Source organism: Rana temporaria, chromosome 2 (assembly GCF_905171775.1).
Source record: "Rana temporaria chromosome 2, aRanTem1.1, whole genome shotgun sequence".
Lineage (NCBI taxonomy): Eukaryota > Metazoa > Chordata > Amphibia > Anura > Ranidae > Rana > Rana temporaria.
Window position 1 is genome coordinate 314,284,105 of NC_053490.1, and position 26,992 is coordinate 314,311,096.

Here is a 26,992-nt window from a genome sequence, read left to right on the forward strand (position 1 = left end):
TGTGAAACAAACATAGTGCCGCGCGGCGTTGACGCCCGCCATAGCCAAGGACAGCTGTCGGCAAAATATCTGGTCCATAGGAATTATCCTGCAGGCAAAATTCAGTTTCCCCAGCAGGGACTGCAACTCCCTCACCCTCACTTTCATGGCCATGGCCTTCACCTAACGCCGCAGAGCCACCAGTTTTTCCACGGGCAAACGGCACTCCATGGCCACGGAATCGATCGCTATGCCCAGAAAAATCAGCTCCGGATCAGCTAAAATCAGCTAAAGGAATCCCGAAACAATCCGCTATGTGTTGAAGCGTCCCCAGTAAAACCGAGCCAGCGTTAGAAGCCGGCGGCCCGATACACAGGAAATCATCCAGGCAGTGGATGATGGAATTTAGGCTGGACACATCCCGCACTACTCATTCGACAAAAGAGCTAAAAGCCTTGAACAGTACACATGAAATGGAACACCCCATTGGTAGACAACGATCGACAAAATACGAATCGCCCCACCTACAACCCAAAAGGTGCACACTGTCCGGATGAACTGGTAGCAGGCAAAACGCTGCCTCCACATCCATATTGGCCAACAGTGACCCCTGTGCGTACCTACGAACCCAGGCCACTGCCGCGTCAAACGATGTATAGGTGACCGCACAGGCTCAATACCATTGTTAATCGAGCCCCCTTTCGGGTAGGAAAGATGATGACTCAAACAATACTTGCCCGATTCCTTCTTGGGAACCACCCCCAGAGGAGAAACGACCAGGCCCGGAAATGGAGGAGAGGAAAAAGTTCCACTCATCCTACCCAGACAAACTTCCTTCGAAAGTTTCTCTGAAACCACCTCCAGGAACTGGAGAGCCAACCGTAAATTTGGTGACAAAGGGGGAACTCCCTTCAATGTGCACAGGATACTGAAAACCACCGTAAACCCCTCACCAAGGAGTCGCGCAGACTCCCGATCAGGGTACCTACTTAGGAGAGTCGTCCCTTTTTCCAATCGCATCGCCTGCCCAACCTTTTCCAGACTTGAAACACAGTGCGAGCGAATGGCTCCCACCACACCCTGAACATTCGTGCTTAAAACCACAGAACCCCCCAAATCATCAAGAACTGTTGTTAAATTGCCAGCAAACCCCTTTCTTCCTAGTGCCCGACGAACCTGAGGTGAAGGCTCCACCAGCCCCCCTTAGAAAGGACTGGCTCCCACCCCTGATCGGGGTCATCAGCTTCATACAGAGGCCAATGTCCTTATGGTCGCCTAAACTTATGTTGCCTAAACTGTTCATAGCAAAGCCACGCCCCCATAGACCCTATTAGCCTCCCCAATTGCATCTAAAAAGCAAAATAGGGCCGAACAGCTCTCTGGTTCCTTTTCGCCGATCACACTTGCCAAGATTGCAAAAGCTTGCAACCAGTTGGCAAACGTGCGAGGAATAAAGGGGATGCCTACGCTTCTCCTCGTCTTCCTTCTTGCTCTCCTACGGTTTCCCGCGATCAAGGTTGAACTTTTCAAGCGGCAGCAGGGAACATTTTTCCATATACTCCCCCTTCCAAATCCTGTCCCTCACTGCAGGCTTGAAGAGTCCGAAGGCGGGCTCCCGTTGCGGCGCTGAGCCAGAGGTGTCCTGTCAGGACTGAAGCGCTCCAGAGGCCTAGACTGCTGAGCACGTGGTGACGCAGGCCCCATCTGGGGGGGGCTGGACCTCCTGCAGGGAAGCCACGACTTGGCTCTGCACTCACGCTGTGCCATGAACATCGGCCGCAGCCCTAAGCTGGGATAATAAATGCTCCAGCTCGCTCATAACAGCGGTGATGATCGGGAGAACACTAAGCTGAGATGTATTTTATTATAGTCCAGACATTTATAGAATCACCCATTCATCAAGGCACCTAATCCCAAATAGATAATATTAAAATTGTGGACAAGTAGCAAAAGGGATATATTACAGTGCAACTATTTAGGCGGTAATGATGAGAAAGAACAATGTCTTATATAAAAAATTACAAAATAATTGTATTCAGTACAAAAAAATACATATTAAAACCTATAGTTCATTTAGTATCATAAATACAAGTGGTCGTCAGATGGCAGGATTGTAGTTTACTTGAAAAAACAGACAGAAGTCGCATTTCCCGACATGTTTCGCGGGTTCCACTTCCTCAGGGGAAAACAACATCCATTTTAGTAATTACAACTAAATAAAAAACATAATCAAATTAGCCACATAGGATCATAAATTGACACTCTTTTTCTCTCTCTTTTTTGCTCATATATAACATCTTGTAATGTTGTAGCCATATAGTGTCAATTTATGATCCTATGTGGCTAATTTGATTATGTTTCTTATTTAGTTGTAATTAATAAGATGGATGTCGTTTTCCCCTGAGGAAGCGGAACCCGCGAAACATGTCGGGAAATGCGACTTCTGTCTGTTTTTTCAAGTAAACTACAATCCTGCCATCTGACGAACACTTGTATTTATGATACTAAATTAACTATAGGTTTTAATATGTATTTTTTGTACTGAATACAATTATTTTGTAATTTTTTATATAAGACATTGTTCTTTCTCATCATTACCGCCTAAATAGTTGCACCGTAATATATCCCTTTTGCTACTTGTCCACAATTTTAATACTAAGCTGAGATGTTCTTCCCTGGCTACCACAATCAACTGTTGGAGCCCCCCCCCCCCCTTCAAAGCTAATATCTCCCTAGCTCCCCCCCCCCCAGAACCTTTTAACCGACCAATGAGGATGCCAACTTTTCAAAAACCAATACCTCTCATAACCCTTCGGTTGCCTGGATACCCTGAACACCTCCCCCCCCCCCCTCAACGGACTCCATTCCTGCTCAGCTACAGGGCTTTCTTTCATTCCAATGGCCAATATAAATGAATATTATGGCCAACTGAATCGATGAAAGCTCAAGCGTTTGACACACCTAAACATTTGTTCAATATGCGGCTATAGGCATGATTTTAAGGCAGATTTTTACTGCCAGGAGTATAGCAGAGAAATTCCAATGCCCTGTTAACATGAGGCCTTAACATGTAATAATGCATTACCTTATGTTCCTTTTCATTTTGAAGCTCTCTTTTGAACTTGAATATTTCATTATTTTTGCTGGATAGCTCCTTTTCCTTGGGAGACAAAAAAAAACAAAAAAACATATTTGCAATGAACACTGCTAAAGAGAGACTCCTGCTACTACTACTACTACTACTACTACTACTACTACAACACTAGTCACCGGACAGTGAATGAATGGGAAGTGCTCTGCGCTTAGCAGCTTCCTGTTCATTCACAAACTGAAGCATAGTAAACACGGATTACTATGCTTCAGTTATAAATGTACACAGAAGTGATCGGTGCTAATCGCTCACTGTGATCATTCAGGAAAGGAAGTGGTCAGGAAATTACAAATTTATCGGCCTCTTTTCCCGCTCTCCAATCTGAAATTTCCTCTGCAGCAGCTGGCAGGAGAAGGGAAGCTGGCAGTGCTGGGAGGTTAAGGAGGATCAAGGCAATGGGGGGGCACACAGGGGAGAGGCATTTAGAGCAGCGGGGGGGGGGGGGGTGCTGGATGCAGGCATAGGCACTGTAGATTCCCCTGCAGGGCAATTAGTGGACCCCAGTGACAGAACGTGGCTAAATAAGTTTGCAGCTTCTTCCTTGAGCCCTGTCCCCACGGTCTGCTTCTGTCTCGGTCCCCTCCCTACAGATCCATCCACCCTGAGAGAAAAAGCTCAGCTGTTTGCCAGCAGGGGACTACAGCTGACAAACAATAAATACAATTTGTTTCTTCAGTAAGGGCCCTTTCACACATGCGGACAGTATGTCTGTATTTTATCCATCCGTTTTTGGTTGAAATACGGACATACATGTATCCCTATGGGATAGCGGGTGTCAGCGGATGAACATCCGCTGACACTCGATCTCATCGTCCCTGCTATGGTCCGATTTTGCAGACGGAGGAAAATCCTATATTTCCATCCATCTGCAGAGCAGATCGGATGAACACAGACAGACGGTCCATGTTCATCCGATCCCCCCATAGGGGAGAGCGGAGATCTGACAGGGTGGTCCCTGCACAGTGTGCAGGGAACGCCCTGTCATCTGCCGGCTCAGCGGGGATCAACAGAGCGATCCCCGCTGAGCAAGCAGATGAGACATGTACGGATTCTCACGGGATCCGTACATGTGAAAGGGGCCTAAGTGTCTGGGGATTTGGACCCCCCAGGCACCCTTAGACGAGGTGGCTGCCTAAGCCACCCATCGCTGGCGCCAGCCCTGGTATGTGAGCTGCTGTAGTTCTACAGAGATATACATCAGCAAACTCCATTAACCAGTGCTTTCCTACAAAGTATCCTACATCGAAAAAGAGATGAACATTGCTAATGAGAAATCTCTAACGCACTTGATCTTGGTCATTGTTTATCCCAAATATATTTTGCCCCAGAAAATTACTGATTTTGAATATTGATCATCACTCTTTTTACCATAGTTATTTTACATATAAACATATTTTACTTATTACCAGTAAAGCTCTTGAACAAATTGTTTCCTGTTCTTTTGCTCGGAGCTGACACAATTCTCCATCCTTTTCTTCAATCAGTTTATCATACTGATGCTAACAGAAAAAAAAGATAAAACATATTCATATTAATCTATAAAATATCTATCTATAGCCTTTGAACCTGTTAAAATGAACCTCACTAATTTTGCTATTTCATCTGTTGTTTAGTGAGGATACTTTTTTTTATATCTGTCTTTTCTTGAATGTGTCCACGTCACACAGGCGTTGTTGTAGGCTTCTATGCACAGAAGAGAGAAGTCTCGGGACCCGAATGTAACATGACTGCAGATTTAGGTGAGTAGAATATTTTTTATACCAATTATTAGTTAAAGGGAATAGGAGGAGGGGGAGCCTGGAGTTCAGCTTTAATGACAAAGAGCCAACCAGCTGAAATGGGCCTGGCAGATGGCAGCTGGTGAATCTTAGCTGTGAAGTAAACCTAAATCCAGAGGGGCACCTTAGAGGCCTTTCCTGTCTAAAAAAAGTAATATCAGGCATCTTGCGGCATCTGTTTTTAAGCAGAACTTTAACTTTTTAAAGCAAAGTACACATTCACTTTAAGTATTCATTATTCATTAAGAGTTTTAGATCTGCATGATAAAAAGAGGGAAAAGCAAAGTCTTCTGAAGAGTTGATGGCCTCACCTCTTCTGGACCTTGGGTGTAGGAAATATGCCAAAAAAGACTGATGGGGTTTCTTAGGGCATACTTTCTATGTTATGCTTCTTTTTTCCCTCACTGCCACTTCCCGGAAATCATATTCTACTTTTTTTGCCATCTATAATCAGGGCCCATTCACACTTCTACGGTGTGGCACTTTAATGCACCCATTATAGCAATACACGTCAACGTAGTATTAAACCCAAAAACAAACATATATTTTATTGCAGCTTACCAATTCTTAGATGCAATGGTTGCATTAGTTTCCATTTTTAGGATTTATTTATTTAACCACTTAACCACCGCACGCCGGAAAAAAAACGGCGGCAGGGTGGTTCCTTAACTCTGGGAGGATGTTATATAATGTCCTCCCAGAATTGCGCTCCCACACTCCCCCTGGGGTGTGCACATGGGAGTGTCAGTGACCAGAGGACACGCCGGAGGACCCAGCCGTTTACCACGTGATCGCTCTGTCCAATGACTCCTTTCTTTCTCCCCTCTCTGTACCGATCGGTACAGTAGGAGAGGGGGGAGAGCGGGTGGCAGCAGTGCTGTGGGCTGGATCTGTGACAACTGCAGTCACAGATCCATCCATCCATACTCTGCCATCCCTGCAATACCTTATAGAAGGCGTGCTATTGTACTCAGGGCCGCTGATAGGGGGGGACCACCAGTCCTCCTGTAGGGGGCCCGGGCACACAGGGGGCCTAAACAGCAGGGGGAATTAGTATGGTTTGACAGAGGGGCAGTTACAGAAGGATGCCCTGTGCAGCAGCTGAAAGCCAGTTTCTCCCCTTTCAGCTGCTGCAGGGAGAGACACAGACACAGCGCATCATTCCTGTAATTGCTTCCCCGACACTGATTCCCCTCCCTGTTCTGCCTGCTTCTGACCCCCCCCCCCCATGTTCCCCTTTGTCACTGTGAATATAATTTTTTTTATGTAAAAAACAAATAAAAAAGGGCCAATTCACAGGTTCTCTGTTATGTTTGTGTCCACTAATAACTAATAATGATTTTAGTGTATTTTTTGTGAAAATATGGTCTTGATATATTGGGAGGGGGCCCTGCTAGGTAGGCTGTACGGGGCCCCTTAATTTCTAACAACAGCCCTGATTGTCCTGACTCCACGGTGCTTAATGCATCTGTTGCGCCTGCCCATGGCCACAAATCTCAATACTTACCGATTGAGTCGGGACACCAGAATATTTACGTCTGGCGTACCCCATCTCTGGCAGAGGAGCTGGAATACATCCGGTTGCAGAGACCATTCTCCTTGGTCCACCATCTGGCGACTCAGGTAGTCTGCCTGCCAATCTTCCACGCCTGGAATGTAAACGGCTGACAGGGCCGGTACGCTTCTTTCTGCCCACCTTAGGATGTTAGCGACCTCTGACACTGCCAAGCTTCTTGTTCCTCCTTGATGGTTGACATATGCCACCGCCGTGGCGTTGTCTGACTGGATCCTGACTGGACACCCCTGTAGCCTCTGAGACCATGTGGAGAGGCACAGCCTGATAGCCCGAAGTTCCAGGACATTGATCGGCAAGTGGGAATCCTCCGGAGACCAGCGACCCTGGGTTGCCTGAGCCCCCCAGACTCCCCCCCAACCGGTAAGGCTGGCGTCCGTCTTGATGACTATCCAATGAAAAGGAAGGAGCGACTTCCCGAACAGAAGTGCCGGTGAGGTCAGCCACCAAACAAGGGAGGTCCTGACCAGGTGGCTCATCCGAATTTGATATGCGCTTGATGGGCGCTTGTCCCATCTGGACAGAATTTCCTTCTGTAGCACTCGCGTGTGAGATTGCGCATATGGTACCGCCTCGAAGGAGGCCACCATGAGGCCCAGGCCTCGCATGGAAAAGCAGAGTGACAACGATTTCTGGGATGTCAACTGCCGCACCGCAGCCCGAAGGATCTGCAACTTTTTCACAGGGAAAAAAACCCTTGCCTCTGAGGAGTCCAGAATCAACCCCAGATATACTAGGCGTTGAGTCGGTACCATTACTGACTCCTGAATGTTCAGTACCCAACCAAAGTGTCGGAGGGTTTGACAGGTTATAGACACGACTCCCCTCTAAATTCTGAGGCTATAGAGGCCCTCAGAAGCAAGTCGTCCAAGTAGCCCATAATAGCGATGCCACGTTGTCTTAGTAGGGCGAGAATTGGGGCAAGCACCTTGGTGAACACCCTTGGTGCAGATGCCAGGCCAAAGGGGAGAGCCACAAATTGATAGTGGTCTTCCCCGACCGCAAAGCGCAGAAGTCTCTGATGCTTTGTGCATATGGGGACATGTAAATAGGCATCCCTGATGTCCAAGGATGCCAGAAAGTCCCCCGGCTGGAGGGCAGAGATGACAGAGCGAACCGATTCCATCCGGAATCTTTGTACCTTCACAAAGCAATTGAGGGCCCTGAGGTCCAGAATTGGGCGAACGCCTTCCTTCTTTGGTACTACGAACAGATTGGAGTAAAACCCCTGAAACCGTTCCTGTACTGGGACAGGAATAACCACTCCGCGTTTCAGCAGGTCTTGAACTGCCCCAAATAGGGCTTCCCGACGAGTTGGTTGTAGCTGGAGGTTGGAGGGAAAAAATCTGTTTGGTGGGCAAGATAGAAATTCTATCTTGTACCCTGAAGACACTACTTCGCAAACCCACCAGTCAGGGACCTGAGATGTCCACCGGGTCGCGAAGACGTCCCCCACCCGAGAGATGGGTGGGGGCAAACCTTCATGCGGACGTAGCTTTGTCTGCAGGTTTTGTTGGGTTAGCAAAACCAGGGATGTCTCTGTCCCTGAGCAGGCGCTTTAATCGGCCTGTGGTCTTTTACCCGCGGACAAAAAAAACGCTTGTGTGCGGTAAAGAAGGGCCCTTGCCTACGGCGTGGCTCCTTCCCCCTTTTGGACTGTGGGAGCAGTGTGCTCTTACCTCCTGTAGCATCTTTAATTATGTCATCCAGGGAAGCTCCAAAAAGTCTGTCGCCCTTAAAGGGCAAGTCCACCTTCTTGGAAGATTGGTCGGCGGACCAAATCTTTAACCAAAGCAAGCGGCGTAATACCACCGCCTGACTTGAAGCCCTGGTGGTTAACTTGTTTAACCACTTCCCGCCCGGTCAATAGACAATTGACGTCCGGGAAGTGGTTCCTGACTGCATCTCCGATTTTGGTAAAGAGCCTCCGGCGGAGGCTCTTTACCACGTGATCAGCCGTGTTTAAGACACGGCTAATCATAATGTAAACAGGAAGAGCCGTTGAGCCCCCCGCGGATGCCCACACTGGACCACCAGGGCTTTATCGATGCTTGTTTTATGCCTGTACATGCTGGTTATTATTGATGTCTGTATTAAGTCTACATACTTCTGTTTATATGTATGTACATTTTATTTTTTGTATATGTGCATCCACTGGCCTTGCAACTTTCACGTTTTACGGTTGCTCATTGATGTACAACAATTGTAATAAATCATCATATATTTACTTTCACTTGTGCTGTGTACATTGGCTATTATGCCGGGTAACTCACACTCATTGTTGTTGCCACTTAGTTACATAACACTTTGAAAATAATAAATAGATTTTGTCTCATTGTTGGTTGTGAACATTGGCTAAACCTCTCTCACCTCATTCAAAGTCCCAGGGCTGCCCCCTTTTGTCTTTTTGTGTATTTAGGCTGCATTCACACTACAGCGTGGCGTATTTTACCGCGAATTGCCGCGACAAATTGCGGCGTTTTGTCCCGCGATTTGCCGCGACAAAACGCGGTAAAATACACAGGAGGGGTGATCAACATTGTCGGCTATGGCCGAACGCGGAAAGCCGCCTGAAAAAAAGGTCCGGGACTTGTTTTGGGCTTCAGGCGTTTCGGCGTTCGGCATGGAGATGTGAACCATCTCCATAGCCGACAATGTAAACTCACCCCTCCAGCGTATCAGGGGCTGCTGCGGCGTAGTGCTTCAGGCGTATATACGCCTAGGTGTGAATGGGCACTAATAAGGATGGAGGTGTTAGCGGGGTCACACCAGACCTTTATTTTATTTATTTTTTTCATTTTATTTTTCACACTGGACCACCAGGGAAGGGGGGCAACGTGGATGGCCAGGTATGTATCACATGGCCATCCACATGTTAAAAAAATATTTGCAATAGTTGCCAATCAGTGCCCACAAATGGTCACTGACTGGCAACATGGGCACAACATAGGAAACATTTAAAAAAGCAATGCCCAGCAATGCCACCATCAGTGCCATCCCTCAGTGTCCACCAGTGCCACCTCTCGGTGTCCATCAGTGCCACCTCTCAGTGACCATCCATTCCCATCAGTGTCGCCCTATCAGTGCCCATCTGTACCACCTATCAGTTCCACCTATAAGTACCCATCAGTGCCGCCTATGAGTGCCCATCAGTGCCGCCTATGAGTGCACATCAGTGCCGCCTATGAGTGCCCATCAGTGCCGCCTATGAGTGCCCATCAGTGCCCATTGGTGCCACCTTCTCGGTGCCCATCAGTGCAGCCATATCAGTGCCCGTGATTGAAGAAGAAAATTTACTCATTTACAAAAAAAATTACAGAAAAAAATAAAAACTTTTTTTTTGTTTTAAAAATGTTGGTCTCTTTTTAGTTGTTGCGCAAAAAATAAAAATCGCAGAGGTGATCAAATACCACCAAAATAAAGCTCTATTTGTGGGAACAAAATGATAAAAAAATTGTTTGGGTACAGTGTAGCATGACCGCGCAATTGTCATTCAAATTGCGACAGCGCTGAAAGCTGAAAATTGGCTTGGGCAGGAAGGTGCGTAAGTGCCTGGTATGGAAGTGGTTAATCTGGACACAGGAGGGTCCACTATCGAGGACTCACCACCCAAGAACCGTGGTAGATGGTTTAGCTAGCAGAGCTGCTTCCTCTAGCGAGTGTGTCTGTAGATCTGTGCTCTCCAAAGCTGGGATCGAAGGCTGTTTGTGGGGCTGCTATTTTTGTCAATCTTTCAGACTGCTCAGTCAGCAGGGTGTATCTGTTCATCTGCCGTTTTTAAATGGTCTGATCCATGGTAAAATGGCCGCCGATCTGACACTAGAGGCCAACAGCGCGTGAGCCACAAAAGCATGGCCGCCAGCCTAGATGGGATCTACAGGAAAATGGCGGCTAGAGGCCTACCCAACGCGGCTACAGGAACGATCGTTCAGAGCGCCGCCGTATCTGGGAGCCTGGAGAAAAAATGCTCTATGGCCGAAAATGGGGGGACTACAAGGATCTGGGATCCAGCCTGTCACTCAGTCGGCAGTTGATAGAAGATCACAGGAAAAAAATAAAAGCAAAAAAATATCCAAAACTGAATTTGAAATAAAGCCTCCAGGCCTATGGGCCTGAAGGGAGCCATGTCTTCTCCTTAACTAGGCAGAAAAAAACTGATCTGCGAGATGCAGAGAGAGGGGTTATACCCAGAGGGCCCGCCCCCTGGGCGGGGTTGTAGGGTGTGTATGATGTGTTTAACATTTTCTATAAGTTTCTGCCTAGTCAATCCTAAAGGAAGGCTAATACCCACTTTGTCAAGATTAAGGCTGTGTCCGTCCATAAACGAAAGAGAAAAATAAGCAGCTAACACTCAAAGTCTAATAGGAATGGTAAAGTATAGTGTAGCGCTAATATTATAAATATGTGAAGGATGACACCTAAGAGGTGAGAAAACCCAAATAACACAGTATAAAACCTAAAAAATGAACAAACAAATAATGAAAAAAGCTAAAAAAAAGCATATGTGCATAATACACTATGGATAATACATTGAAGTCCCAATAAGAATGTGAGCTTCCAGTAATGTGATAAAATATATAAAACCAAAGTCTACAAAAACGTAAAGAAACAAATAATGCTTCTTCCTGTTAAAGTGACACCAAATAGTGGGAATGGGGGAAAGAGTTGCCTGTAGTCACTCTAATAACTCTTCTGAGGTAAATGAATAAGGTACTCTTACCGACTAGGGTGGACACACGTCTTCCGACCGTGGATCAAACAAGCTTAGGATCCAGGATGGTCTAGGTCCAATGTTAAGCAGGGAAGATGGTGCAGATGGATCAAGTTGTAGGATCCCCGGGTCTCGACTTACTGAATACCGCAGGTACAGCAAACGTCCCTTCAGAGTCAGATTAAACTGAGAGCACACTGGGGTATTTCTTCATGGGCTCCAACGAAAAAAAAAAAAAGGAAAAAGAGGCTCCAAATGGTGCAGGTCAACCAAACAAAATGGTTTTATTGAAACAAGTCAAGTATAAAAATGACAAGATAAAAAAGTGCTACTAAATTTATAAGTTCAAAAATTACAGCTCCACCTCTAAAAAGGGGCGGAGATTAACAAAGTAGCTTGCTTCCCAAACCTCGATATCAATCGAAGTGGAAGATGGTATATAAATCTAAAATGGGTGTCAAATTCATACAATAAATCATAAATTCACATAATATAAGGGACCCAGTGGGATCTGGGTACACATACAATAAAGGACCATATCGCCATATGCCCTCCAAGCCTCGTTTTGGAGATGGATTTGTAAGCCAATCAGACTGTATTACAGAGCCGCGAATCTACACCTATTCCCAGTAAGGGGATCACGTGACACCGGCGGCCTACATAATGCAGAACCGCGCTCCCCACACTAGGAGCCGGAAACCGTCATGATCCCAATTGGTATTAAGAACTGGTATACAACAATAAGTGCTACCAGAGCAAAAAAACGTACACTACCAAGAGCACAAGATCATAACTATGTTTGTATGGAAAGCATAATAATAAATTCTGAAATGCATAGAAGACATCCTCCTCCTATGGAGGGGTGACAGAGTGTCTTTGGATGTGTTCATGGCCACTTTAAATGACAACGACCAAGGTATCGTTTTAACATATGAGGCTAGTACAACGACTATTCGCTTTTTGGAACTTGAAATTACAGCTACCAACAACCATCTGGAACTGAACTTTTTTCAAGCCTACAGATAGGAATGGCTACATCCCGGTAGACAGTTATCATCGTCAGTGGCTTCAATCTGTCCCCAGGGGCCATTTCTCTGCCTGAGGAGGAACTGCACTAATGATAACTTTTTGCCTTCCAATTCAATATTCCAATACAGAGATTTGTAGATGAGGGATATCGGCTCTCAGATTTGGATGCAGATATGGGTGCAGTATCCCTGGTGGATAGAGCTTCTATTTTGGTAGATAAACCTAAAAACACCAAAGACGATAAATTCAAGTGGTCCTTTTTCACTTAATTTTCTAACCAGCACAAAGAGATAAAAAAAATCCTCAATAGACACTGGAAAGTACTGCGTAGTAATAAAATCTTGGGGGTCTTCTCTTCCGGAGCAGGCGGGAATCATTTTCAGGGGCGCACGCTCCATTCAGGGCGATATTGCCCCAAACACCATTGAGCCCCCCCAAGACCGCTTTGTTCTTTCCAGAATGTAAAGGCTATTTTCCATGCAGAAAGTGCAATGTCTGCCAACACAATGTTCTAGGTAGATGCAAGACAGACACCTTCGTGTCCACAGTCACTTTGCATGTTTATTCTATGAAACATTTTACCACCAGCGTGACCAAGTTTATAGTCTATCTCATCACGTGCTCATGTAAAAAAACAGTTCATGGGCCGTACTATCAGGACTTTCGCTATCGGGGTCAATGAGCACTTGGCCAAAATCAAAAAAGGATGAATTAAACACACGGTACCCCGTCATTATTTGGAATACCATGGGAAAGATCCCACTGGTACCCAGTTCCAGATAATTGATAGATTTGTTCCTCACTGGAGGGGGGATTTGTGTCTGCGAGGTGTGTCAAGACGTGAAACTTATTGGATACATGAGCTCAAGTGCTACTCCCCTTATGGTATGAATGTTGATTGGGACATCAATTGCTTCATTAACTGGGCGTGATCGGCAATATTGATATCAACATCCTCTGCGTCCCATATATAGAATCTAGACACACACCTGCAGCCCCCCCCCCCCCAGTGTCAATTATCAAATAATTTTCTTTTGCATATCAAGTTTATTTACTTTCACTTGTTTTCATGTGCATTTAGCATTTCAGCATTTATTATTATGCTTTCCATACGAACATGGTTATGATCTTGTGCTCTTGGTAGTGTAGGTTTTTCTCTGGTGGCACTTATTGCTGTTTAACAGTTCTTAAGACCAATTGGCACGTGATGTTTGTGTTTATCAAGTTTATGGCTAACATATAATTGTCATTATATGTGTGTAGACGCCATACCCTTTGTTTATGTTGATGCGTTTCCAAATGTTTTTTTTTTTTTTTCACCTCAGACTCAACCACAGCAAGAGACTTGCTCATGATTTTATTCATAATTCAGTCTCCACTTTTGGTTTTGCATCATTTGTGGTATATCAACTGTTATGTTTGTACATTTTTTTTTTTTTTTTGTTTAAATGTTTTTGTGTGGGAACTTTTATCTACAATACAAAACCCCCGCCCCCCTTCCCTAACCCTCCTCCCACCCCCTTCATCTCCCACCCCCCTCCCCCCACCATCGCCCGACTCCACACTTATGAATTTGTTCCCCATGCTGGTGTAACGTTATTCTTCCTCTCGCAGATTTTCTGCGAAGCACCGGGATTTTTTAAATTCTCTCCAAGTTGCCCATACATCCTTAGTCCCTACCTTGTCCTTATCTACACCATATTTCAACTCCTCCTTCCTATACGTGTCCTCGACGGAGTCCATCCACTCCCACATTTGTGGACTATCCTTATCCATCCATTTTTTAGGTATCAAACGCTTAGCTGCGTTAAGCAGATGGGGGGTTAAAGATCCCCTGTATTCATTCAGGGGAACCTCCCCCCCGTGAAAGAGCACTACCCATGGGTCGTCCTCTACCTCTTTCTTGGTTATAGCTTTTATCAGAGTCAGAATCTTTTTCCAGTAAGTTTTTATCTTAGGGCAACTCCTCCATAGGTGGGCCATCGTTCCCCTTGAAGCACAACCTCTCCAACATTCAGCTGTCTGCCCCTCTCTGAATTTACAAGTTTTATCTGGGGTGGCATACCAGCCCGTCAAACATTTAAAATTCATCTCGGCAGTTCTTACATCCACCGCCGAGGTGTGAGTCATGTTGAGGATTCTTCTTACTGTCGTTTTCCCCCTTGGGACTTCTAGTTCTCTTTCCCATTTTTGAATATATTTTAGCGTGTCTGACTCCTCCGCTTTCAGTAAATATCTATATATTTTAGAAATGTTTCCTTTAGAACTTGCGGAAATACAGAGTTGTTCTAGTAAAGTGTACTCCTCTCGTGGACGCAAAGGATACGGTAAGCGCTTGACGAATGAAGACAATTGCAAGTATCTCCACTCGTCAAGCGTCATGGAATCTATCTTATATTTGATGTCGTGAAGTGTCATAATTTCACCCTTATGAATTATATCTTTTAATTGTGTTCTATTTCTAATCCGATTTCCACCTACCCCTTTTGTCCCTGGTGCAAAGTATTCATTTTCTTGTAAGTCTATTAGTGGAGAGTTACATTTTGTTTTTAATTTTTTGTGTAATCTATCCCATATCCTCAAAGCATTAAGTGTGATTGCATGTGTGGACGTGTGTAAGGATCTATATTGTGGTGGGTTCCAAATTAATCTCCCTAACTGTGCTCTAGCTAGTGTACATTCGATACTAATCCATCTTTTATCCTGGGTCTCTTTAGCCCATTCTATAATCTGTGAGAGGACCGAAGCATAGTAGTATTTTCTGATGTCCAGTACCGCAAGTCCGCCCCTTTTCTTGGTCTGTTTTAAAATTTGGGCGGAGATCCTATGTTTTTTATTTTTCCATATATAGTTCATTAATAGGGAATTTATTATTTTAATGTAGGATTGTGGCAGTGAAACTGGGATCATTTGAAATTTATATATAATTTTTGGCACTAGGACCATTTTTTCCACATTTATCCTGCCGAGCCATGATATTGATCTATTATATATATATTTTTGATTTCTCGTTTAATTTCGTCAAGCAGGGGGATAAAGTTTATTCTATAAATTTTTTTAAGAGACTTTGCCAGTTTTATTCCCAAATAGTTTATCTCTTTCTGCCAGGAGAAGTTGAACTTCTTCTGAAGGTATTGTTCTTCCTCCTTATGGATATTAATATTCAGAATCTCTGTCTTAGATATATTCATTTTGAAGTTTGACACCTCACCATACTGTTTTAGGATAGCCATCAAATTAGGGAGAGTAGTTCTCGGATTGCTTATAAAAAATAGAATGTCATCCACGAAAGCGGAAAGTTTGTGCTCCTCTTCCCCTGCAACTACACCCCCAATATCGGGGTTATGTCGCACCATTGCCGAGAGGGGTTCCAGTGATAGAACAAAAAGGAGGGGGGGCAGGGGGCATCCCTGCCTGGTCCCGTTTCTCATCTCAAAGGGAACAGACAAGGACCCATTTATTTTGATCCTTGCGCATGGGTGGAAATAAAGCGTTTTAATCCACTTCATCATCCTCGGGCCGATTCCAATAGTTTCTAATGTTTGCATCAAGAACCCCCAGTCTACCCTGTCGAACGCTTTCTCGGCATCAACTGACAGGAATAGACCGGGGGTCCCACTTTCTTTAATCTGCCGGAGGAGGAGGAGTGCCCTGACCCCATTGTCCTTGCCCTCCCTTCCAGGTATGAAGCCAACCTGGTCGGGATGGACCATGGCTGTCATTACACCCTTCATGCGTTCGGCGAGGATTTTAGCATACAATTTCGTGTCTGCATTCAAGAGTGAGATGGGTCGAAAACCAGAGCAGAGCGTGTTGTCCTTACCCTCTTTTTTTATAACTGTAATGTTTGCTGTTAATGCGTCTCTGCTCATTTCGTAATCGGCCCCCAACCCGTTAAAGTATTGGCAGAGTCTGGGTACCAGAATGGCACTAAATCTTTGTAGGTAGAAAGTCGTTAAGCCATCCGGCCCAGGGCTTTTCCCCTTTGGAGCATGTTTTAGGGCATCGCTAATTTCTTACTCTGTTATATGTTCTTCCATTTTAACAGTTTCGTGCTCTGCTATCTTAGGGAGATTGGCTTTCTGTAATACTTCCCTTATTTTGGCCTCTTTCTCGTCCGGGTCCCAACGCCTTTGTTGTACGTCGTATAGGCCTTCGTAATAACTTCTAAAAGAGTCAGCTATTTTATTTGTCGCATAGACAAAGTCTCCTGTCTTGTTTTTAATTTTATCAATAAAATTCCTAGTTTTTTTTTTTTGTACCATTCTGGCAAAGTTTTTACTGGATTTATTCCCCCAAACGTAGCTTTCTCTCACAGTCCTGTCTGTAGATTTCTTAGTTTCTTGTTCGATAAGGACTCTGTATTCGTCTCTTCTTATAGTTAGTTTATGTAGAGTTTCTCTCTTTTGCCCCTGGGTTTTATGTTCCTGTTCCAATCTATATATATCTTCCATTAATGTTTTTAATTTTCTAGTTCTTTCTTTCTTTTTTCTTGCCCCTTCGGCTATAAGAATCCCTCTTATGTAAACTTTGTGGGCGTCCCATAGGGAAGCCCCTGAGATTCCCTCCGTATCGTTCTCTTGGAAATAGAATTCTAATTCCTTCTGAACTCTCCCGACTACCTCCTCGTCTCTCAGCAAGCTTTCATCCAGTCTCCACTCTGGTGGGTTGGCTTTCTGTATGGGAAAACGTATTTTTATATTTATAGGGGCATGGTCTGAGATCGTTATGATCTCGCATCCCGTTTCAGTTACCCTCTCGAGGAGTCTATGATCTATGAGAATATAATCTATCCTCGAGTACGTCCCATGCACAGGGGAGAAAAACGTGTAGTCGCGTGTTTTAGGATGCATAATTCGCCATACATCCACCATTTGACTATAATGCATTTGTTTTTTCAAAGCCTTGATCAGCTCACAATTTGTCCCCTGTGCAGGGGACGTACTATCGAGTGCCGGGTTCATACAGAGATTAAAGTCTCCCATCAATACCACATGTCCTACCTCATAGTCTTAGTTTTCTAAGTATTTTACTAATATATTTAACAGAATTCGCATTAGGGGCATAGACGTTTGCCAGAGTGTAATCCTCCCCTCCTAGTTTAATCTTCAAAAACAAGAATCTCCCTTCGGGGTCTGTCTGTCTATCCACCAGTGTGAATCGTACATCTCTTGCAAATCCTATAGCTACTCCGCGGGACCGTGATGAAATTGTGTCCCCATAGTACCATGTAGGGTAGTTGGGTGAGTATAACTTTATGTTAGACTCTAGAGTTATGTGGGTCTCTTGTAAATAAACTACATCTGCTTTGTACTGCGTTAGTTCGCTAAGCACTTTATGTCTCTTCACGTGAGAGTTTAAACCTCTCACGTTATACGAGAGAAACTTATATTCTATCATCTATAGGTATTTTGGAGGAGTTGAAATACTTCTTGTGGAGTCGTTTCGATGGTCCCTCCCCGATATCCCCCCCCTCCTCCCGTCCCCCCCCCCTGGCCCAATCCTGGCCTGGGAGCCGCTATTGGTTGCCTCCCCGTCTTCACCATCGGCTCCTCCCTAGTGGTGGTGCACCCAAGTGCTCCTCTAGCTGCCCCCCCCCTATCAAATGTGGCTGAAATCAACACTAGACTAATCCACCCAGTCCGGTAGCTCAGATACTGTCAAGTCCATTTTATAGCAAAATTCTGTCAATTCTTCCGGGTGTCTTAGTCGAGCAGTTTTACCCCCCTTTATTCCAATAAGACATGCAGGAAAACCCCATTGATACTTAATATTTTGTGCCCGCATCGACTCTAGTAAGGGTTTCAAGTGTCTTCTCCTTGCCAACGTTTCTCTCGACAGGTCAGGAAATATTTGGAGCTCAGTCTCTATATCTTAGGGGGGGTTTCCCCCTAAGTCTTCCCCAGATTTCCGCTTTGTCCACATAGTTCCTGAATCGCACAATGACATCTCTTGGTCCGTATCTTTCTGTCTGTTGGGGGTTACCTATACGGTGTACTCTTTCAATCTTGAGGGGCTTCGCTTCTGCTGTTTTGTCTAGCAGGGGGTTAAATATTGTATTCATAATTGCTCTGAGATCTTCACCCTTTTCTTCCACAATCGCACGGATTCTGAGGTTCTGCCGCCTGTTGCGATTCTCCTGGTCCTCTATCCGATATGCTATCAATCTTTGATTGTCACTCATTGCCTTCACTTGCTTTTTCAGTATGTTTAGTTCCTGGTCCTGTTCTTCTATTCTCCTTTCTGTCACTTCTACTCTTTCAAGAAGCCCTCCTAGGTCTAATCTTATTCTGTTGATTTCTGTTTTTATGATGTTTTCCATCCTCAATAGCATAGTGTTCATCTCAGCCTTCGTGGGGGGTTGTGTGTCTTGGGCTTGCTCTACTAGTTTACTGTGTTCTTGTTCGCTCTCTATTGTCGTTTCTCCTCTAGAACTCTCAGCACTGCTCTCCCCCTTTTTTGTCTCACTCTTCTTTTTTTCATTTCTCTTTGCAAGCCCTGGGCTTTTGAGACTCCCTTCTTGAGTCATATATTGCTGTATTGAACTGTTTCCCGGATTATTTTTAGGTGTTTTTGTAGTAACGCCCCTAGTTGTTCTATTCATCCTGCTTTTATTGTTGGGTCTGATTCTCTTCCCCAGTTTGAAGGTGTTTAAGGATTGCTATTTGTTTCTTTTGCTCCGCCTTTCTCAGACCCCTGCTTCAGGGCCCTTTTTTCTTCCTTTTCTTCTCCCTTTTTTTCTCTCCTTCCCTTTCCCCCCGTTCACAGTAATCTAACTTGATTAACTATCTCGGGTTCTATGCCCATGAGGGTGTTCAGCGTACCAAAACGCCAACTATACTGACCCCCTTGTGGAGAGAGGTATATAGAAAAGGGGGGTATACCTCATACCTATTTGATCCTGTTTCCCTGGGCAGTCTTGTTAATTTCTCCTCTGTTTCGCCGTTTATTTACCACTTTTAAGCCGGGCTATTAAACCTGCGGGGTATATCTTTACAGTAGGAGATGCCCGCTATGCTTACTGATTTTTCACGGTTTATCGAGTGTATAGGGTGTTCAAATATCTGGAGAATTCCAGCAATGCTTATGTTCAATTTTGCCTTATTGCTCAACGGAGGTGGGCCTGAGTCTTTCTGTGTGGCTTCAGACTAGTTTTAATCTCCTAAGATAGAGATCTCCCCTTCACTAGTGTTCATAAGGCAAAAGATAAGTTTTAAAGAAGAATATCTTAATAGTCCTCCTTACATACCCCTATAGCAAATACACCAGGGTTTTACTCAAGTTAATCAGTCTCTCATTGCTCTTGCACCAGGTATGTCACTACTGAGCTGAGCATTAAGAGGTATATCCGCCTGGACACATGGAGAAAAATAAAGAAAAACAAACACAAAAAAAAAAAAAGGGGGGGGGGGTTTCAGGGGGGGGGGGGGAACGGGACAGCGCCCGACCCTACTCGGCTCCTCTGGGTGTCACACCACACCTCAGGACCCCCTCTTTACTGTTCCTTGCAACACCACCCCTGATTGTTTCACAAGAGGAAAGTAGAACTTTTCATATGTCCTGAATCCTAAACCACAATAAAGCAATGAAGCAACCGGAGCAAAAGAGGATGCGGCCTTATCACTCTTTTAACCTATCATGCCCGTATCGAATCCGCGGCAGCTAGTCCCCAGGGTACGCTACACCTGAAATCCTCCCAGGATTGAACAAACACAGTAATTAGCAAAAGTCATTCACAAGGGAATATTGAGAATAGGGGGGGGGGGGTCCGGGAGCGCCTCACCAATCCCCTGATTCATCTTGCCGACCGCCGCTGAGCTGTGCTGTTCTGTGGGGGGAACCTTGATGTAACCCCCGCTGTCGGTTCCACTGTGCTCCGCTCGGCCATCCGCTGTAATACAGGCTGTTGGGGATCGTGGGGCGTTATGATCACTCTCCACGTTCGTCGGGTCTTTGGGAGGGGGTGAGTCTCCCGCTCGGTCCTCTGGTTGCTCAGCCTCTCACGCTGGTATCAGTCGGTCCGCCGATGGATTCGATGGAGACTCGGCAGACGCCGCTAGCAGCCATGGAGCAGTCGGCCCCTCCCACCCTCACCCGCGTCACGTCCTCATCACGTCACTTTCCAAATGTTCTAAGAGGGATATACTTGTAGTTTTATAATTTTATATTCCTTTTTATGTAACCAAAGGCCATTCATAATGCCTCCATTTAATTGTTTAATTACCCGTTCAGTGATGATAACACTGCTTGGACATGTATCCCTGGTGATTAATGTGTGGTGATGTCTCGTCCCTGGTACTAGGTAGGTACTGAGGCTCATTTGACACTTTTTTCGCTGACAACATGGGCTTCAGTGGCCAGAGATAGACCCATGTTGTTTTGACATTTACAACATTCAGGTCTTATCCCCATTGGTTGCTGATTGTCAATCGCGTTTCTTTCCCCAGCAGACGCGTAGCCTAGGTGACGAGGCTGTGGTGATGCCCAGCTCCTGGAGAGGGGAGCGTGGGCTCGTATGACGCATGGCCACGTGATCTGCAGTATGGGGATTGATCTGAGCATCCGTCCCATGATGCCACACTTCGGCTCCCATTTCCATTAAGAGAAAGGAAGTTACCGCTCCAGGTGGGTGTGATGAACAATCAATGACTATTCAGGAGATCGAGGGTGCCGGCAATGCACAAGGCAAATTACGATGCGGAGGGTTATGTGTGTGCGTGTCCAATCATCTGGACTTGCATACATATATTAGTGCAATCCACCGACAACGGATAGGATCGTCCATATGGGGATCTTCCGATAGTACACACAATATATTACTTTAATAGAATATCCCAATTTGTCCTCCTTATTTCCGCTAACAACATCAGAATTTTTCTGATACAATATATTGGTTTATTTTCTGATGCGGGACGGTACATGAATTAAAACCCCGCCTTTTAGATCCAATATATATGAACTTCTTCCAATCGTAGATACATACTCCAACATGTATTCGAATATATTATATATGCATGTGTATGTCTTTCTCTTTTATGGTATTTATTATTTTAGGATATTATTTACTATTAGGCCTCGTACACACGACCAGACATGTCCGATGAAAACGGTCCGCGGACCGTTTTCATCGGACATGTCTGCTGGGGGATTTTGGTCTGATGTGTGTACACACCATCAGACCAAATTCCCCGCGGACAGAATACGCGGTGACGTGACGGCGACGATGACGCAGCGACGTGCGCGACCCAGGAAGTTCAATGCTTCCACGCATGCGAGGGATTTCGGCCCAGCGGACATGTCCGATGAGTTGTACTAACCATCGGACATGTCCGACGGACAGGCTTCCAGCGGACATGTTTCTTAGCATGCTAAGAAACATTTGTCCGCAGGAAACCTGTCCGCTAGCCCAGGAATCCGGTCCGCTAGGCCGTACACACGGTCGGACAGGTCCGCGGAAACTGGTCCGGTGTTCGGTCGTGTGTACGAGGCCTAAGATAGATGGATATAGGTCTTTCATAGACATATATATATATATATATAATATCTCTTTTAAGCAGAGACAAGCATATGAGCATGCATGCATCCGCATTCATTTACTAATCAATATATACATATATACACATTTGGAGGATATATTAATTTATAATAATGTTTTCCAATGTTTACTTATATACAATTACATCTACATATATATATATTGTGATTCAGCACAGTACAGTTTTTTATTTCATGTACTTTCACTTATGTTTATCTAGGGTTAATACACTTTTGATACGTCGGGTTCCACTCGACACATAACTGTCACTTATAAGATAAATGCAACTTTGTGCTTGCACTTTATGTGGTTATTTATATATACACACATAAACACCTAAGAAATAACTTTTTCACTATTAGTATATAATGTCCATCGGACTATACTTACACTTTTTCTTTAAATCTTATTTTTACACATATAGACACATATGTTATTCACATACTTATCACACCTTTTTTTTATATATAGAATCATCTCCCTTGTATCCTGGTACACTATAATGGGTTTTGTATACTACTACAGTCTGGTATTGCCGCATGTATATATATATATATATGCGTGATGTGGCTCAGTAACTGTAGTAATTTCATACACTATTTATTACATATTTATATTTTCATATATAGTCATTAACTTGAATTAAGGGGATGACTCACATATATATTTTACATTTCTAATTTTTCACTTTTCACATTTGTGTCTACGGATGCGTGTTTTGAATGTGAACACATTTTAAGCCATGTTTTAATGGAAACCGCCATCGTAGGTGGTAGATGTGTTGGGATTTTAACCCCCAAAATGGCCCCATACAACCAAATATTGGTTGGGCCATACGTACAGTAACTGGATTCAATATTACCCCATTGAGTAGTAGAAGTAGTGTTAAACCACTCTCTCACTTGGGTTAGAATGGAGGAATGATAATAATCTTGAAAGTCAATGTATCCCACTCCTCCAGACATTCGATGTTTAATTAATTTGTTATGAGCACATCTAGACCTCTTTCCCTTCCAAACAAATTTGGATAAAAGCGTTTGCAAGGATTTAAAAAAAATATTGGGAATAGGAATAGGTAAATTCCGAAAAAAATATAACACCTGTGGAAGATGAATCATTTTGAAAGCAGATAATCTGCCCCACCAAGAGAATTCGTGCTTGCTCAGATTTTGAAGGTCTGCTTGTAATTTACTTCTAAGGGTAAGGTAATTATATGCATATAGCGATTTGGTAGTTCTGGTGAGGTTGATACCCAAATATGGAATTTTAGTGTCCTCCCAGATGTAAGGGAACTGGTGCTGTAATAAATTTCTGGACACAGCATCAATTCCGATGTCCAAAATGGATGATTCTGAACTAACAGATCCCAGCATTGATATGGTCCCTATCCAAGCTTTATACCTTCTTATTAGTCACATTCCGATTGCTTCCTGGCACAAAAAAGGCATTATCTACAGGACTTTTACTCGAATGGATACATTAAATCCTTCCAATCTATTCAATCCGAATATGACCTACCTCACATTAATTATTCTCAATATACACAAGTGGTACATTGTTTATATAAACTAGGCCATTTCTTTAAGCTCATTCACACTTCGGCTTGGTCCTATTTGACATCACCAGTAAAACAAAAAAGAGGCATTTCCTTATTCTATAATTTAATGCAACAAAAACGTACTTTCACTAAATCTTCTCATCTACAGTGGGAAAAATACCTTAAATGTTCCTTTACTGATAACCAATGGCATATAGCTTGCAAAGCCAATCAATCTGCTTCTAAGTGCACCTCCCTATGGGAATTATCTACCAAAATTACTCTACGTTGGTATTATACTCCAGCAGTAATGTCCAAATTTAATTCCCAATCCCCCAACACGTGTTGGAGACTTTGTACTGCTAAAGGGGACATATTTCATATATTGTGGAGCTGCCCTAAGCTTAACAACTACTGGACAAAAATTTTCCAAACAATTTCTGATTTGACACAAACACAAGTAACACCCGATCTGGCATTGGCTTTGTTATCCCTGGGAATAGAAAAATTCCCGGCTAATCTACAAAGAATTGTAACTCACTTCCTCTTAGCGGCTAGACTATCTATTACTAGGAAATGGAAAGATTCTAATCCGCCATCTCCCGATGATGCTGTTGACCTTACCAACCATCATAACTCCTATGAAAAAATACTGGCATCATCCTTAGGCTTACTTCATAAATATACGATCCATTGGGCTACTTGGAATCTCTGGTACGATACCCTGACATGATTTGCTTTATTTAATTTAATAGTATTATTTACTCTTTTTGTTTAGTTAACATTTCTTATGGAAGGATTGCCTCCCGGGCACTGTGAGTCCCCTCGGGGTTCTTCGGGGGAGTTCAATCCTCCCTTCTACGATTGAAATTAGATTTTTGTTTCAACATTAAGTATCACTAGGAATTCTCTACCTTATTTAAACAGTATTGTATATACTCAACTTCCTAACTAGCATTGTATATGTGCAATCGAAGATGTATGCTATTTCACATCTTGTATACTGTAAAACATTGTTATTTTTTTTGCTACTATTGTAAAATTTTGAATAATCCAATAAAAATATATTGAAATAAAAAAAGAATATGAACACATTTTTTAGGTTACCTTCATGTGCACAGGTGATGACACTTCCTGATTTGCTTCTGAAAGTTCCTTTTATTAATTGGTTCTCACCCGCAGATGGTTAGTGTTAGTCACGTGTCTTTGGTAGGAATCACATATATTTGAAGTGTGTTTTATTTGCATGTTAGCCATGATTAAGCACTGATCTATAGTGTGAAGCGCATAGGGTGCTATCCCCATTTTCTGCTGGTTTTTGTAGTGAATTTTTTTTAAATTCTTTTTATATTAAAGACAACCCAAAGGTTTTTTGGAGTGCGGCTGTCCATCTCTTATCCTCTACAATTTCCCATTTCTATTAGCTTAGAGCCAGCGAGCCTGTGACCCCGGCAATGGGATCAAGGCAGTTTCCGACTCCTAGTGAGGGGAGCGCGGTTCCGCATAACGTAAGCCGCCGGTGTCACGTGATCTTCTTATTGGGGATAGGTGGAGATTTGCCACTCTGTAATATAGTCCGATTGGCTTACAAATCCATCTCTAAAACTAGGCTTAGAGGGCATATGGCGAGATGGTCCTTTATTGTATGTGTACCCAGATCTTTACCACTGGTCCCCTTATATTATGTGAATTTATGATTTATTGTATGAATTTGACACCCATTTTAGATTTATATACCATCTTCCACCTCAATTCATATCAAGGTTTGGGAAGCAAGCTATTTTGTTAATTTATTTTTCCGCCCCTTTTTAGAGGTGGAGCTGTAATTTTTGAACTTTTGTGAGGGGTCAGAGATATGCCCCAGTTGAAGACACCTAGTGTTGAAACGCATTGGGCAGCATGTACTGCACCCCACATTGCTTTTTATTGTTTTTTTTTTTATAATTTGTGATCACTTTTTTTTATCTTGTCATTTTGATACTTGACTTGTTTCAATAAAACTATTTGTTTAGTTGACCTGCACCATTTGGAGCCTCTTTTTCCATTTTTCTTTTTCCGTTGGAGCCCATGAAGAAATACCCCAGTGTGCTCTCAGTGTAATCTGACCCTGAAGGGATGTTTGCTGTACCTGCGGTATTCAGTAAGTCAAGACCCGGGGATCCTACAACTTGATCCATCTGGACCGTCTTCCCTGCTTAACATTGGACCTAGACCATCCTGGATCCTAAGCTCGTATGACCCACTGTTAGAAGACATGTGTGTCCACCCAAGTCGGTAAAAGTACCTTATTCATTTACCTCAGAAGAGTTATTAGAGTGACTACAGGCAACTCTTTTCTCCATTTCCACTATTTGGTGTCACTTTAACAGGAAGAAGCATCATTTGTTTCTTTACGTTTTTGTGGACTTTGGGCCAGATCCACAAACAGTGGCGCAAATTAAGTTACTCAAAACTTATGTCATTTAAGTTACGGCGCCCTAATTTTGTGTCGTAAGTGCCGTATCCACAGCGCATTTGCGTCCAAAACTGCGCAAGTGTAACTTAAATTTCGAGACGTAAGGCGGGGTTATTGCAAGTGGGAAGGAAGTGGGCGTGCTTCATTGTAATGAGCCGTGACCCCATGCAAATGAAGGACCGGCCGTACTGCGCATGCGCGCACGAATCTGCTCCTCACTGGGCATGTGCAGAACTTTGCTCGGCGCAATCAGTGAGATAGGAAAAAGGCCAAGCGTACTTAGTTTGAGGATCGCCCTGTGTATAAATAGCCCCAGACAAACACACTTCCCTTGCAAAAGTATATCCCTGTGTTACCCTTCCTAGAGCAAGTTGCTTCTGCTCTGTCGTTTGTTGGTGAGTTGCGTGTGAGATAAAAGTTTTGGAGGAGTAGTAGAGTGTAGTTGTAGTTGTTTTTTCCTAAGTGTATTTTCTGTTTTTTTTTTGGTGGCTGTGATGGCACCCAAGCGCAGAAAGTTACATTTTCTGTGGTTGAGAAGCAAATACTTGTTCGGGCCATCGTCCAATATGGGCGTTATTTACATGGCCCTGAGAGCCGGAACACCTCCCCGGCCCAGAGGAAGGCGATCATAAAAAAAATAACGGATCAGATCAATGCGGCGGGGGGGGGGGGGGGACGAGGACCCCTGCTGGCATACAAAAGAAGATCAATGATCTTAAGAGCCTGGTCCGGGACAAGATGGCCAAGATCACTGGAGGAGGCGGACCCTGCCCCATCAGGCTGAGTGAGGAGGAATGGGCAGTGGCCCGGTGTTTCCACCCACAGCAGGTGGTGGGCCTGCATGGCTATCAATCAGATGTTCCTGTGAGGACAGGTACGTTTTTGGTTTTTCTATCTGGTGATTAGCATGTGTGGGTGGGGGAAGGGAAGATGTGCCAAGTGTGTGGATCCTCCAACCTGTGAATGTTTTGTGTCCTCCACAGATGGCCAGGAGATTGCAGGCCCATCAGGCCAGGAGGTTGCTGGGCCAATCGGGCCAGGCTGCTGCACCATCCCCAGGACAAGAGGCTGCAGAGGAGTCCCAAGAAGGGCAGGAGTCCCCAGGGGAGGGGAGTGGCCACACCTCCCCTCATGAGGAGGTTGAGGGGGAGGAGGATGAGGGGGGGTGGAGGAGGAAGATATGGAGATTGGCAGGGAAGTACTTTTGGCATCGGATTTGTTTACCCCTGAGGCTGGCAGCAGTC

The 26,992-nt window shown here is 44.3% G+C and overlaps 1 protein-coding gene across 1 annotated transcript in view; it reads right to left on the reverse strand.

Moving 5' to 3' along the window:
• SYCP1 (synaptonemal complex protein 1) overlaps positions 1-26,992 on the reverse strand; it is a 183,733-nt gene that overhangs the window by 70,428 nt on the left and 86,313 nt on the right. Inside the window, exons 6-7 of the mRNA XM_040339388.1 lie at positions 4,537-4,629; positions 3,065-3,139 (exon numbers count right to left, since the gene is read on the reverse strand). Of these exons, the coding sequence (XP_040195322.1) occupies positions 3,065-3,139; positions 4,537-4,629 (168 nt within the window). The remainder of the gene's footprint in view (positions 1-3,064; positions 3,140-4,536; positions 4,630-26,992) is intronic.